We start from the raw sequence: 14552 nt of genomic DNA on the forward strand, positions 1-14552 counted from the left end.
AGGAATGATCGTGGGATTGGTTATGAAAATAGAGACTAAAGGAAAGTTATGCAATGAAGAAAAAGAAAAAAAAAAAACAGATGTACGCACACATTGTGGAAGGACAGGACATTACAAAAGAAATTGCTCCGACATCATTGGTTATCCAGATTGGTTGGAAGAAAGGCCGCAAAATGAAAACAAAAGTGGTGGAAGAAGTCAACAAACGACAAGGTCCTTCCGAGGAAGAAGAGGAACACCTTGTGTCAATGTGGTACATACTAGTATAGGTAGTAATGGCAGAAGCCAGACACTAGAAAACAAGAAGTAGCGGGACTGAGTAATGAGCATTAGCAGATCTTGGCAGCCATGTTGAATTCTCACAAGGCAAATGCAAGTGAAACGATGACCAGTAAGAAAGCGTGTAACTTGTGGATTGTTGACAGTGGTGCCTTTAACCATATGACAGGAATGATAGATAACTTGCGGGAGAGCCGAGCTTTGCAAGGGTGCCCTGTGGGACTGCCAAATAGTGAACCAATGATGGCAAACAAAGAAGGATTGATTTTCTACATGTTCTAAAGTTGAATTACAATTTGATTTTAATATCAGAGTTAATAGATGAATCAAAATGTACAGTGCATTCTACTGTAGGTTTTATGCAATATAGGACCACATTTTGAGGACGTTGATAGGAGCGGGTGAACGAAAAGATGGACTCTATTGGTTTCATGGTGTGACTGACATAAAGGCTTATCAGATCAATACAGAAAGTTAGCTCAAGATTTGGCACAAGCAAATGAGACATTGTGCTTACCAAATTGATGAAAAGATTCTTAATGTGTCTAATGGGTGTAGTGATAAAGATAAAAGTATAGTGTGTGAAGTGTGTGAGAGATCGAAGCAAAGTACGAATAAATTCCCTTTAAGTGATTATTAAGCATCCGTCATTTTTTATTTAATACATTATGATTTATGGGTGGTGTGTCTTACTTTCTAACCTTGGTTGGTGATTGTTCTCGAGCTGTGTGGATATACCTATTGAACAATAAGAAAGTTGTGTCACAAACTTTAATGAATTTCATCAATTTAATATAACAATGATACAAGAAATAAATCAAAATTATACTAAGTGAGAATGGAATAAAGTTTGTGTCTTCGACAACATGTTCAGCTATATTGGGTACTCCATCAAACCTGCACTAGAACACCTTAGCAAAATTCAAGAATGAGCGAAAACATTGACATATTCTAAATGTAGCATGTGCTATACGATTTCAAGGACAACTTAATCGCAGGTTCTAGGGTGAATCATTTTAACCATAGGTTACTTGATCAATTGCACACCTTCAACAATTTTCCAAGGAATAACTCCATAAGAAATAGTGAATGGGAAGTCGCCCACCTATGACCATTTGCGAGTGTTTGGATGGTTGTGTTATGCACATAAGAAAAGATAGGAATGATGATAAATTTGTAAGTAGAAGATGCACGAGTGTGTTTTTTGGATATTCAGATGGACAAAAGGGATGGAAATTGTTTGATTTAGAAAGAGAAGTCTTTTGGGTTTCAAGAGAGATGTGAAGTTTGTTGAACATGAATTCCCATTTGTCTCTCTCGTCCATAGAGAACCTTCAAAAGTATAATTACCTTTTATCGATGTTGTGAAAGCAAATAATGATGGACACATTGTGGATATTGGTGAAAATAGCCCCACGACCAAGAAAGTGGCCTCGATCGAGGTCAATGGGGCCAAGATACGTACCTTGAACAGGAGTCCCCGTCCGAGAGTGTTCCTTCAACAGAATAAACTTCCAGTTTGATGATAGAACAAAAGGTTAAAGAGATGTTTGTTGTCTCTTCCCCACTCGGGAGAGGTCATCATGTACAACAACCATTAATAAAGCTTCATGATTATGTCACGAACACCATCATCCTAATCAGGTCCTCAATCCTCACTTGACATTCACCTTCCTTAAGTATGTCGTACCCATTGACAAATTATCTAAACTATGATAAATTCTCCTTGTAACATAGAATCTTTCTTGCAACTCTTCACGAAGAGTGAGAGCTTGTATACTTTTCTGAAGCTATTTGAGATGTTCAATAGAGAGATGCAATGACTAGTGAAATCGATGTCATCCAAAGTAATGGAACATGGGATATTACCCCTTTACCAGCAGGGAAAAAGCCTTTGGGATGCAAATGGACTTACAAAATCAAATATCACTCTGATGGGAGTATTGAACGCTTTAAAGCATGATTAGTTGTCTTTGGAAATCACCAAGTTGAAGGGATTGACTACAACGAGACCTTTGCCTCAATGGCAAAAATGGTCACCATTTGGGCAGTGTTAGCAATCGTTGTAGCCAAAGACTGGGAACTCCATCAAATGGATGTCCATAATGCTTTTTTTTAAGGAGATCTAGAGGAAATCGTGTACATGAAACTGCCTTTGGGATTCTTGTTGTCTTAGAACGGTATGGTGTGTCGTCTTCGCAAGTCCATTTATGGCCTTTATTAAGCTCCTCGATGTTGGTTTGCTAAACTGTCAAATGCTTTTTATCAATACAGGTTCCAACGCTCTCAATTAGACCATTCTTTATTCATTTTTCGAAAAGAAACTGTACAACTAGTCGTGTTAGTTTATGTGGTTGATTTATCATTGCTAGTAATCATGGTGCGACCATTGTAAAATTCAAAGGCTATCTTCATCAATGTTTCTATATGAAGGACTTAGGTAAATTAAAGTACTTTCTTGGAGTGAAGGTTGCCCGATCTCCTAGGAGAGTTTTCTTGAGCCAATGGAAGTATGTGTTGGACATCATAGCTGAAGTAGAATTGCTTGGGGAAAACCCATGTCCACTTCCATTAAAGAAAATTTGGTTTATTTTTATACAAGTTGGGTATTCATAACTTTCACGCTCCATCTTAAAGAGATAGTAAGAATAAAATCTTATTTGTAGATTCATATCTTACCATTATCATTATATCTCCTATTATTAGTGGATAAATTTGAGAAGTTGTATTGCAATGACATGATTGTAGTTTTAATAATAGCCTAAAATTGATTTATATATATATATATATATTTATTTATTTATTTATTGTAATCAATAAAATAAAAGATCGTATTTTACATATAATTTCACATATATCGTTATTACATTCACAAGAAAGAATTATATAGCTCTATTCTATCAAAGTCCCTCGTGCACTCCTCTTGAACTCCTCTTCTTCTCCTTTTTTTTTTTCTCCCAAAATCCAAAATCCAGTAGCATCTTCTTTATTACAATACAATTTTATTCTGTTAATCATTATTAGTTTGATCGTTGGTCTTTGCTAATATGTCTAGATTTATAAAGTTTTTTCATGTTTTAAAGCATTACTTTGATAAAAAAAAATAGAGAACATTTTTTACTAATTCTAATGCTGGGGAAGTATGTATACATTAATTTGCTTTTATTTAAATAAAAAATCCTCTAGAGGTTTTGAAGAGTTTTTTTATTTTAAATATTTTTATTTAAATAAAGCATTATAATAGAAAAGAACTGTACTACTGAAAAATGTTAGTTTATACTTTATTTTAATTTAATTAATCATACTAAAAAGTAAAATAAAAATAAAATTTATTATACCCTTTTATATTATTTTGATGAAGTGCAAAATGTAAACCTTTTTATGATTTATAATTATTAGTATTTTTTTGTTTAATACCCATAACTTTTAATACAAAACCCTATCTATAACGCTAATTGTCAACTAAACCTCTTTATTTTACCACACTATATTATGTTGTTTCAAATTATTTAAAAATATAAACATAAATATTTCTTTTTATATGTTTACACGTCATTCTAGGTTATTAATTGTGAGCTGTTTTTGCGTCAAACTTGTTCTCTATTTGGAGTAAAATGTTATTTAATATTTTATATACGTCACTAGATTAGATTGGAATATAAATAATAATCAGAGGGTCTCTAGGTTAATTTTAAAGTGTTTTTTTACTATAGATACGACTCACTAATGTTGGGCCCAAATTACATATTTTTGGGAATGAGAAGCCTATTTGTATTTACTCAATGGATCATCTTCGGGTTCCTTCTTTCTGCACCCTTCTTTTTCTTTCTGCAGCCCCATAATTTTGAATATTTTGCAACAGACTAAAAATTCATAATCTATTAACATTGATTCTTGAATTTACACTCATTCATTACATTAGATGTAAGGAGAGAAAAGTTTATGATCACTCTCGTTAAACCCTCCCCCAACACACATACTATATATATATATAAAATCTTATTATTATATATTTATTACTCAATTTTATTTCTTAATTGTAATTTTAGTTTGATATAATTTGGTCCAATCGACTACGCATATCAAACAATTTTTCTTTTAATTTTTTTTTCACATATTTGATTCTTTGTAAAGCACCCATCTCTTTCTATTTATCTTTTAATCTTTATTTCAAAATAAATTATCAGGAATTAAATACAATTTTATATGAAAAAAAAAAATAGTTAGTATAATCCAATATATAACTTATGTATTCAAGTATAAACTTTAATTACAGAGTAATGCGTACGTTTACAATATTTATTTATTATAAATTACAGTTGCGCAGAAATAAATATTTCATAGAATAAAGTACTGTTTTAAAAATAGTTTAAATGAATAGTATTATTTCCACGCTGAGAAAATATAGTATTATGAATTTCTGGTTCAAGGTTTATAATTTTATGAGTTAAATATATTTGTATTTCTTAAATTTGGTAAAATTAAAATTTTGATATATTTTTATTCTCAAAATTTAAAAATAAATTAATATAATTATTTTAATTTAATAATATTAATTTATTTTTATGTATCAAATAACAATTTATTGATATTTACACTGAGATGTGTGTTAAATGATATAAATTATTTAAACGTTTGGTGAAATGTATGTTGACAATTAAAAGGATTTAATTAAACTAAACTAAAAAATATATATTTATTTATTTTTGAAATTTAGATACTAAATTATATCAAAAGTTTAAGAGAAATCAAAGTTTAAAAGGAAGCGTTATTCACTATATCATTAATACATATACTGTCTATCCAAGTGATGCTTTTGTCAATCTATCAAAACAAAAACAAAACAACTATTTCATAATCCACGTTATTAATGTCTTAATTTTTGACAAAATTTGTTTTTATTTAATTATACCCCTTACCTTTTTTTATTTTATTTTAATGGCACAAATGACTTAGATAATATCTAAAAGAGAGCGAAAAATAGAAAGAATAAAAAGGTAAAATGAGAGATAATGTTTTAAAATTTGGTTGAGTAATAATAGAATTGTGTTGTAGGGCCAAAACCAGCAATACCATGTCTCAAACAATTGCCACATTAATGCAAAATTTAACACTTTCACATGGCACACATGGAATTTGTCAATATCTTTAAAATGAATAATATACCGTATATATGTTTCTCTTACTATACTGTTGCGTTTCTTAAAGTTACAATATATTTGTAAGGCATATATAAGATAAAGTTTTAATTATATATTATTTTACTTGGACAAATCACATTATTATTAAGATTCTTAAATACATATACATAGGAATAAATATATTTTTAATTTTTAACACGAAATTAAAATTTATTTCTGTTTTTAAATTTAGATATTAGTCATTAAACTTAAAAAATAAATTAATATAATCTTTATAAATTAATAATGTTAACTTCTTTTACAAGTTCCATTCAATAGTTAATTTAAATAGATTATATCTATTTATTTTTAAAGTTTAAAAATTCAAATATATTAAATATTAAAATATAAATATATTTTAATTTTATTTTAAAATTTATAATTAAAAATATATTTAACTCTAAATATAATAGATAAGCTAGTTGATAATTTTAGTTTATTAATTATAACTTTAAGAAGATTTAGAGTAAATTGTTTAAAGTTATTTTTGGAGTAATTTTATGTCTTTTATATTGTTAATTATAATTACTATATTGAAATATTTTAAGAAATTATATTTAATGAAAATTGTAACGTTTGTAATAAACCACTATATTATATAACTTTTTATTACACATAAAAAAGCACACACTTGTATATATTTTATATATATATATATATATATATATATATATATATATATATGTATATATATTATGCAATTAATTAATTAAACAATATTTACAGTTAAGTATTTTGGTATGCTTTTGTGTAACACATCATTATATTTGGAAATCACATAAACAATAAAATAATTAAGCTAGTAAATTCTTTTAAAAGAACGAATACATTTATAATTCAAATATTCCAAAAATGATATCCTTTCACATCTTATCTACCAACTACATAATATCATTCAAATTAAACATTTATTTATTATGTTTGATCATTTATTTTTCTGGTTTGGGTTGGAGTTAAAGATATTTTGCATGTCATATAACTTATCGCTCATACAAAATCATTTATTAGAAATTAAGTTTTTCTTATATAATAAGATAAATTTATTCTATCTGCAGTATTTTTTTTTATATCATTGAAATTAATCACTTAAATACTTTTTTTTTCTATGAATTTAATATAGTCAGAATAAATTTATAAAAGAATTTTCATTCAATATAAATCCTAAAATCACACAACATAATATTTTTTTATTGAAAATATCTACATTCCACATCAATCACATACATATATATATATATATATATATATATATATATATATATATATATATATATATATATATATATATATATATATATATACTAGTAGAAAAATAGGATTCTATGACAGGCTACTATGATAGGTGAAATCCACCTATCATAATATATTGACCGATGGCAATTTTGTAATAAAATTAAGATATATTATAACGTACTTTCAAAAACCTATCATAATAAATGTAGTGATGGCATTTTCGTAATAAAAGATACATATATTATGATAGGTAAAAGGCCACCTATCATAATAAGTTCGGTGCGGTGGCAAAATAGAAATTATAAGCAAAAAAATATTATGAAAATATTCAGAAACCTATCTTGCAAAAATCCCCTTTGAATCTCCCAGTCCAGCACATCATTTCGTCTCTTCCAAATCGAACAGCTTTCCTTTCTCTTCACCATTTCCTTTCTTCGAATCTCAATCTATCGTGACAATGTTAGTGTTATTTTCATTTTTCAGTCTCCTCCCAGAGCACAGAATACACCCCACTCCACGTCGTCTCGAAACCCTAAACGTCTCGAAGCCTCCACGCCGTGCACACTAGTCGGAGCATCAACGCCATCGGCACGCCCCCACGCCGTCTCCTAGTGGCTGCCGAGGATTTCTTTGCAGCCTCCACTAAACAACGAAGGTGTTTAGTTTCTTTCACTCCCACTCTGTATGAATATCTAAAACCTTCTTTGCAGTAAATGACAGTTTAGTAGTGTACGTATTTATTCTGAGTTCTGAAGCCATCATTTTTGTTGTATAAGCTTCTCTTTTTGTTGCTTTTCTTCCTTACTACTTTTCTTTTTATTATCTGTCTTGTAGTGTTTATAATAACCAGCCATCTTCGCTTTGCTTCTTATTTGCAAGAAAAACTCTACGAATTTTATGCCCTCTTTTAGACATAACAACCAAAACTCTAGGAATTTAAGAAGTTCCTGATAAGTTGTATCTTCGAAGGAGTACTGACTGGAGCATGTTAGTTAGTCATCTATTACTCCATTACAGTCACATGATTCATCATCCCTGCATCGCGGAAATTTTGAGCTGCCCCTCCAGCATTTAGTTGTGTAGGACATTGAATCTAAACCACATTTTTTTACTGGTATTAGCCAAAATATTGACTAATACTTTATTGGATCTCTCATTAGATAAATAAATATGATAGTGTTTCTTCTCGAGTTTTAGAAAATAAAAAAACTAGTAACTTGACTTATTCTTTACATGTCATGTTAATTTTTAAAGTATGTTTGTAAGTTGATGTTTGATTTGATGAAACGAGCAAGTTATTTGAAATGCTTCAAAACTTGAGGATTGAGCAAGTTATTTGAAATATGTCTATTACAAATATTTTGAAGTCGTGTTGCTATTAAACGATTTTTGTATAATGAGATTCANACTAAAATGAGATTTCAGAAATCTGACTTTAATTAATAGTATTTGGGTGGTGGAGTGTCCAACATGTAACTAAAGGCATTACGTATAATTAATAGTGGATCTTCTTCATTGTATTGTGCTTTTAAATGTATTTTTGTATGAATCAGATTGTGAGAAAAAAGTAGATGCTTGCAAGCAGAAAATAGAGGAAGCTAGATCTGAGACTGTTGCTGACGCGGAACTGGACCTTCTGCAGAGAGAACTGGAGGAAGAACTTGAAAAAGAATGTTTGTTGAAAGAAGAGTTTAGATATGTCTCTAGTTGTGCTTTTTGTCTTTAGAATTGTGTAGTTTTATAGCATAATGTGTCTAACCATCTGTTTCTCATCAGCACAGCCATTGGCGATGAGTTTAATGATCTAGAACAACAGTGGATTTCTGTCCAAGAGCAAAAGAAGACCTTGCAGAAAATTGAGAAGACTAAGCTAAGGGCACAGTAAGTAAATTACAAAACTTGAATCGAAGATAGTAAAGATGCCTAATAAATATGATTGATTTGTTATTCATGTTTTCTTTCATGTTGTAATCTCTCGATTGCTTGTGATGGTGTTTGATTTTAGCATATTTAAAAGGATTCACTCTTGATAGAGCCCATAGTCGCATAGAACTCTAGTAAAAAATCAAATTCCCCCTTTAATGTAGTACAGAGGAAACCTGAGTTTCAATCCTAGGAACTCTGATTTTAGTAGCTAGTTTGTGAGAGCTTAACCATGGTGATTGTCACAAAATTGGGGGATATTTACTATATGGAACTGTAAAACAATATGGATACACCAACTATTAGTCTAAAGAATGGGATGGATATGATGCATGAGACTAAAAACAGTGTAGAGAGTGTATATAAAACTACTGTAATAGCAAAAGCTTTAGAAAACTAAAAATGATACTTCAACACACTCAAAACAGCAAAGAACTATCTAAATCAGAAAAGGAAAACTCAAAACAGAAAAGAAACATGTTAGTGAATTCAAATCAGCAAAGATAAACAAAAACTGGTTAGTTTAGTTAAAACTAGTTAGTAAACAAAATCTCAAAACAACAAATGAAACTAATAAAAACAACTACTACCAATATGAAAACAGTAAAGCATTATAGGTTAACCTACAAAAGCAGCAAAAAAAAAAGAATTGGCTCAAAACAGCAAAGAAAGTTCAAAACAGAGAATAAAACTCAAAATGGCAGTACTGCGCACTAGTACAAAAATCATATTTTATGACGTACAAAAATGAACTATGACGTACATAGTTTTGTACGTTATAATAGGTCTACATATTTTATGATGTAGCAAAAATTTACGTTATCTGAACATATATATAAGCGCCTAAAATTCGAATTTGAAAGATAATACAGAAGAAACCTCAGAAGAAACCTTAGAAGATGTTCAGTAAGCTGATTTTCTGATTCGTTCTGTTTTTTATTCCTGAGCTGTGTTTCTGATTCCTTTGATTTTTGTTTTTTCGTTTCTTCGCGTTTCTGATTCTTCCCTCGTTTGATTTTTGTTTTTTTTGCTGATTTTTTCCTTTGTGTTTCTGATTAGTTTTGTTTCTGATTAGTTTGATTTTTGTTTTTTTATGTTTCGTGTTTCTTATTCGTTCTGTTTCTGATTCCTTCCCTATTGTTTTTGTTTATACAGAACCTGAATATTATTTCAAGGGGTTCTTTATTCCAACACTAACAATGCTCGGCAAACTTGAAGTTTGGCAATATTTTCCGAGGAAGAAGACTCCTGAAGAAATTATGATGGCCAAAGCTTCCGTTGCACTATATACGGCCAGAATCTTCGCTTTAAAGGTGCAGATTGAATATCTCAGAGTAATGAGAGACAACGAAGCCAAAAAGATATAAAGTTGCATATTGCATGCACGGTAAAAAACAATTGATGATATACACAATCTATTTGGTTTATTATATGTATCTTTTAGTTGTCTCTTTTAGGGTTTAGTTACTTTGCTTCTTTACACTAGAACCTATACATTCATACTTCTCACTGAACTATTATGTCGGTCTTACACCTATACATTCATGCTTTTCACTGAACTATTCATTCAAAACCAAAATAATGCTTACTTACATTTTCAGTCAGTCAAATCAAATATAAGAAAATCTCTACAAGTTAGATTAGAGTTGGATGTATATTTTCTTTCCAATTTTCCAATTAGGTGTCTCTATTATAATTTCATCAAATATTCAACACTGACATGAAAAACCAGAATGATATTCCAATATCAAATAGCAATATGGATTAATTTTCACAAAATTAAGCCAAAAAAATTGCATATATTGGAGAAAATTATTTTGAATTGATATTGAGTAAAATTATCTATGTTCACATTCATTAGAATTATTTCTTTTAGAAACAGTGTCATAATATGTTCAGATAACGTAAATTTTTACTACGTCATAAAATATGTAGACCTATTATAACGTACAAAACTATGTACGTCATAGTTCGTTTTTGTACGTCATAAAATATGATTTTTGTACTAGTGGCACCTTTCCTAATCTCTAGAAACAGAAAATGACTCAATATGACTCAAAACAAGCAATCAAAGATGAAATCAGCAAAAGGAAGTTCAAAGCAGCAATATATGTATAAAGCAACAAAGGAGATCTAGGCAAAAAAACAAAAAAATGCCTACTTCGCTTCATTCTTACTAGTCAAGGATCACTTCTGACTTCTTGGTTTGTAAGTGGGCACTTTGTATTCCTTAAAACTCAATCTTGAATCCAAAAATTGAGTCTAGATAAAATGCAAGAATGAGAACCAAGTGTTCATTAATTGAACTTGAATTTCTGATATTTATGAGACACCATCTTTCTCCACAAATATACCAACATTGGATGTTGATACTGAAGTTGATGATGTCCATGCCACACGTGATGACCATCACGAAGGGTTATGGGAAAATATACCAACATAACAATGTAATATTTTGTTAATGAACTGTCATGAAGTTTCTTATTTTGACCGAGTAATCTTGATTTTATTTTGCAAGTTTCTGTTGTTAGTAGAGTATATCAGGGACACCATGCTTATATATAATTGAGTAAACATTACAGAACAATAGAGAAAATAATACCTGTTCATCCCAGTTAGTTTTATAGGTTAATATAGAAAATGGTTTGTTTTTCAAATTATTGATTAATTACACAATAATGGAATATAGTTCTAATAGATATTTAATTTACAGACATTCTTAGAAATATACAACAATTTTATATATAACAGTTTTTAAATTTATATTCTTAGAAAATATAAATTTGAATTTAAAATTTAATCTAATTATTAAAATTGGATTTATAAAAATCTAAATTAGTTTTTTTTCTTAAACATACGATTCATTCCAATCTATATCCACCTCTGTTATGGATAATCTTCTTCAGCAGAGGTAGCAAGAAAGAGAGCATCAGATACAACTCTAGAAGGTATCAACAATATTTATTCTCAAGTCCTATGGACATTAACATGTGGCAGCTCCATTGAAAGTACAACTTTTTACAATCCAAAACTGAATATTTAGAGAGAGTCTTTATTCTAATTACAACATTTCTGGAGTGGATTGACATATCTACTATAAGCAACCAAATTAGAATCCTTATGAAACAGAGAAGGATGAACACTAAGTCTATATAAATTTGACTTCATCCTAATATAGATAGAGGAAGAAATATGAACCTTTGAGGTTAACTGCTTCGTCACTCTAAGTTAGTATGATGATATTATTATTTTCTAAAACTGCTACCGTATTCTCGAGCAACTTAATTTACAGACAGAAGAAGCTCTTGACTTTTGACATTGGTAAACTAAGCAAAAGAGAACCTAAGACGGCAACCGCTGCAAGTCATTGCATGAGCATCTATTAAACTATAGTACTACAATGTGGGCCCTGTCATTGACATAAATAATCAAAACTTCCTCCAACTCTACCAATTAAAAAGATAATTTTTTTTCCTTTTGAAGTCACAAACCAGGTGTGCTGTGGCGGGAAGAAAAAAAGTTTCGTGATACCACTGATATGTGGTTATAACACTGTTTAGTAACATAGAAAATGCCAACAGAGGTGACAATTCTCTTAAATTTTTTTGTTTAAACAGGTTTATGGCTGATTCATCTACACCTCCACCATCACAAAGTAAGGAACAAAGTCAACCGTCTACCCAACCCAAGTGTAGACATGCTACTAGGCTCAAAGACTTGACTATTAGTCGTAGTGCTGATAAACGATTGCCCATTCAATTTGATATGAGTACAGGAAAAGTTTTTGGAGACAACCGTGCAAGATTCACTAGCTTTGTGGCCTTACTTGGTAGAAGTAAGGCTAGTATTCTTATTGACGATTGGGACCATGTTCCTGAACAAGTGAAGAATCAAATATGGGAAACTATCATGGTATGAAAATCTTAACTTAACTTCCACAATTATTAGCAAAATTGTAAATCTAACACTCATGTACCTATTATATAGCTAACATATGATGTCCCAAACACCATCTTGTTGAGAACTAAATGGATATCATATGTTGGGCAACGGTGAAGGTGTTTCAAGAGTGACCTTACTAGCCGGTACATTTATGGTAAGTTAAGTCACAAGAATCCTTGTGACATTTATCAGTTCCTTGATGAGGAAACTTGGCAGGCTTTTCGAGAAAAACGATTACACCCTACCTTTCAGGTAACTTGAATGTTTTATATTTATCATTTGATATTCATTTTTTCTGTTTGATAATTTCTTATTAATTTTTTATGTGACATGTTTGAAATAGGAAAAGAGAAAAGCTGCACAGGACATCGTGAAAAAAAATGTCCACCCACACATATTGTCTCGTGGTGGATATCATAGGTTAGAGGAGATTATGATCTGTGAGGCCTCTTCCTCAGCTCCCAATGATCAGTCAGATTTGATTTCTCCACCTCCACGTCATGAGAAATGGAAGAGAGCTCGCACTAAGCCATCGGGAGAATACACTTCTGAAGAAACTCGACTTATAGCGGAGAGGATTGTTAGTAACTCATGCCAAGCCTAATTTTAATTTTAATATGTATATTCTTTGGCATGTATTCTGTAATAGGTAGACTAAAATACTTTATTTTTTCAGGATGACTTAGTGGAAAAAAGCTCCCAAGGTTCATTCACTCAACAAGGCCGAGAAGACATATTAGCTACTGCCATTGGACGTCCTGAGCATCCAAGATATGTCCGTGGTGTTGGAGGAGGAGTAGGCATCAAGCAATTCTTTGGTGGTACTACTCGAAAGGTTACTTTAGCACAACTTTCTGAATCCGATAAGAATGCGCTGAGAAATGAGTTTATGAAAGAGTTGTTCCCAAAATTGAAAGATGAGTTATTATCAGAAATCAAATCTGAGATAGCATCCTTAGGATTGGCTATTCAAGGTCAACCAAAGGGGACTCCCCCAATTGTTTCTAGCACAAAGGGGGATGGTGTTGATGTCCCTGTTGATTGTGAGTTGTATGTTGATGATCCCCCCGGGCATTTGGTGGCCTTAGGTAAGTTTAATTTATTTCTTCATTTTCTCTATGTATACAACAGATTGTGTTTTGCATTAGTCATGCCAACGAGTGTTGTTTATGTTCAATTTATTGGATTTGAAAAGCACAAGCGAGTGTTTGAGATTGAAGGAAAAGATGGTAATGTAAGATGTAAGATCGTAATAAGTTATTGTGGAGACTAGGTTGATGCTTTGTTCTTTCATACCCTTCATGTGTGTCGTAGAATAGTTGTTTCCATAAACTTAGGAACAGGACCACCTCCCATTTAGTAAGGTATCTTATTTATAAACTCTATTTTATTTTTCAATTTCATCATATAACTTAAGCACTGTAGTTTAGTTGAAAATCACATGTTGAGTTCACTTTCACTAGTCTTTTAAAGGCTTTGATATTGTGATTTGATTTCAGCTGAGAGTATATATAATTTAGAATAAGAAAAGCTGAAAATATAATAAAAATGAAGAATTATGCTTTAAAAGTCATAAATCTTGACTGATTGTCTTTTGTTTGGATAAGCAAAAAGTCATATATTCTTTCGTTGGTTTCTCCTTTTTATTCTTTTCTTTTTTACTGCACTCTCTTTTTTTATGTTGTTGCGAACTGATTGCCCAATGTAAAAGGCTTCCAAAATATTGGCTTTTTGATCATGCTTTGTTGAATAAACTTCTTAAATAAACTTCTTATTTTGTGTTTTAGGTAAAATATATAATTTGGGAAGCACCATCCACCACAACACTATTAAAGATGATATGTTGCGAGTGGTGGTTGTAGATATTAAGGATTGTTCTGCTCGTGTTCTTGTGTCTAGTGAGGAGGTTCAAACAGTGGGACAAGCACCAGGGAATTTTATCATTTGGCCATCCAGATTGACAAAGCCAATTTTAGTAAGTATTGTTATTCATAC

The 14552-nt window shown here is 30.7% G+C and overlaps 3 protein-coding genes across 3 annotated transcripts in view; all 3 read left to right on the forward strand.

The window, feature by feature from the left end:
- The first annotated feature begins 384 nt into the window (after positions 1 to 384).
- LOC106766301 lies at positions 385 to 9969 on the forward strand. Its single transcript, XM_014651037.2, has 5 exons — positions 385 to 525; positions 650 to 752; positions 8246 to 8387; positions 8472 to 8573; positions 9771 to 9969. The coding sequence occupies exons 1-5, from the start codon at positions 385 to 387 to the stop codon at positions 9775 to 9777; spliced, it is 495 nt and encodes a 164-aa protein (XP_014506523.1). The 3' UTR covers positions 9778 to 9969.
- On the forward strand, positions 9879 to 12798 carry LOC111242058. Its single transcript, XM_022783455.1, has 3 exons — positions 9879 to 10002; positions 12233 to 12527; positions 12603 to 12798. The coding sequence occupies exons 2-3, from the start codon at positions 12237 to 12239 to the stop codon at positions 12669 to 12671; spliced, it is 360 nt and encodes a 119-aa protein (XP_022639176.1). The 5' UTR covers positions 9879 to 10002; positions 12233 to 12236; the 3' UTR covers positions 12672 to 12798.
- Positions 12799 to 12850: 52 nt separating this feature from the next.
- LOC106766302 overlaps positions 12851 to 14552 on the forward strand; it is a 2712-nt gene continuing 1010 nt past the window's right edge. The window contains exons 1-3 of the mRNA XM_022782771.1: positions 12851 to 13137; positions 13234 to 13645; positions 14345 to 14536. Coding sequence (XP_022638492.1) covers positions 12991 to 13137; positions 13234 to 13645; positions 14345 to 14536 — 751 coding nt within the window. The 5' untranslated portion in view covers positions 12851 to 12990. The remainder of the gene's footprint in view (positions 13138 to 13233; positions 13646 to 14344; positions 14537 to 14552) is intronic.

The sequence above is a fragment of the Vigna radiata genome, chromosome 7, assembly GCF_000741045.1.
Source record: "Vigna radiata var. radiata cultivar VC1973A chromosome 7, Vradiata_ver6, whole genome shotgun sequence".
NCBI lineage: Eukaryota > Viridiplantae > Streptophyta > Magnoliopsida > Fabales > Fabaceae > Vigna > Vigna radiata.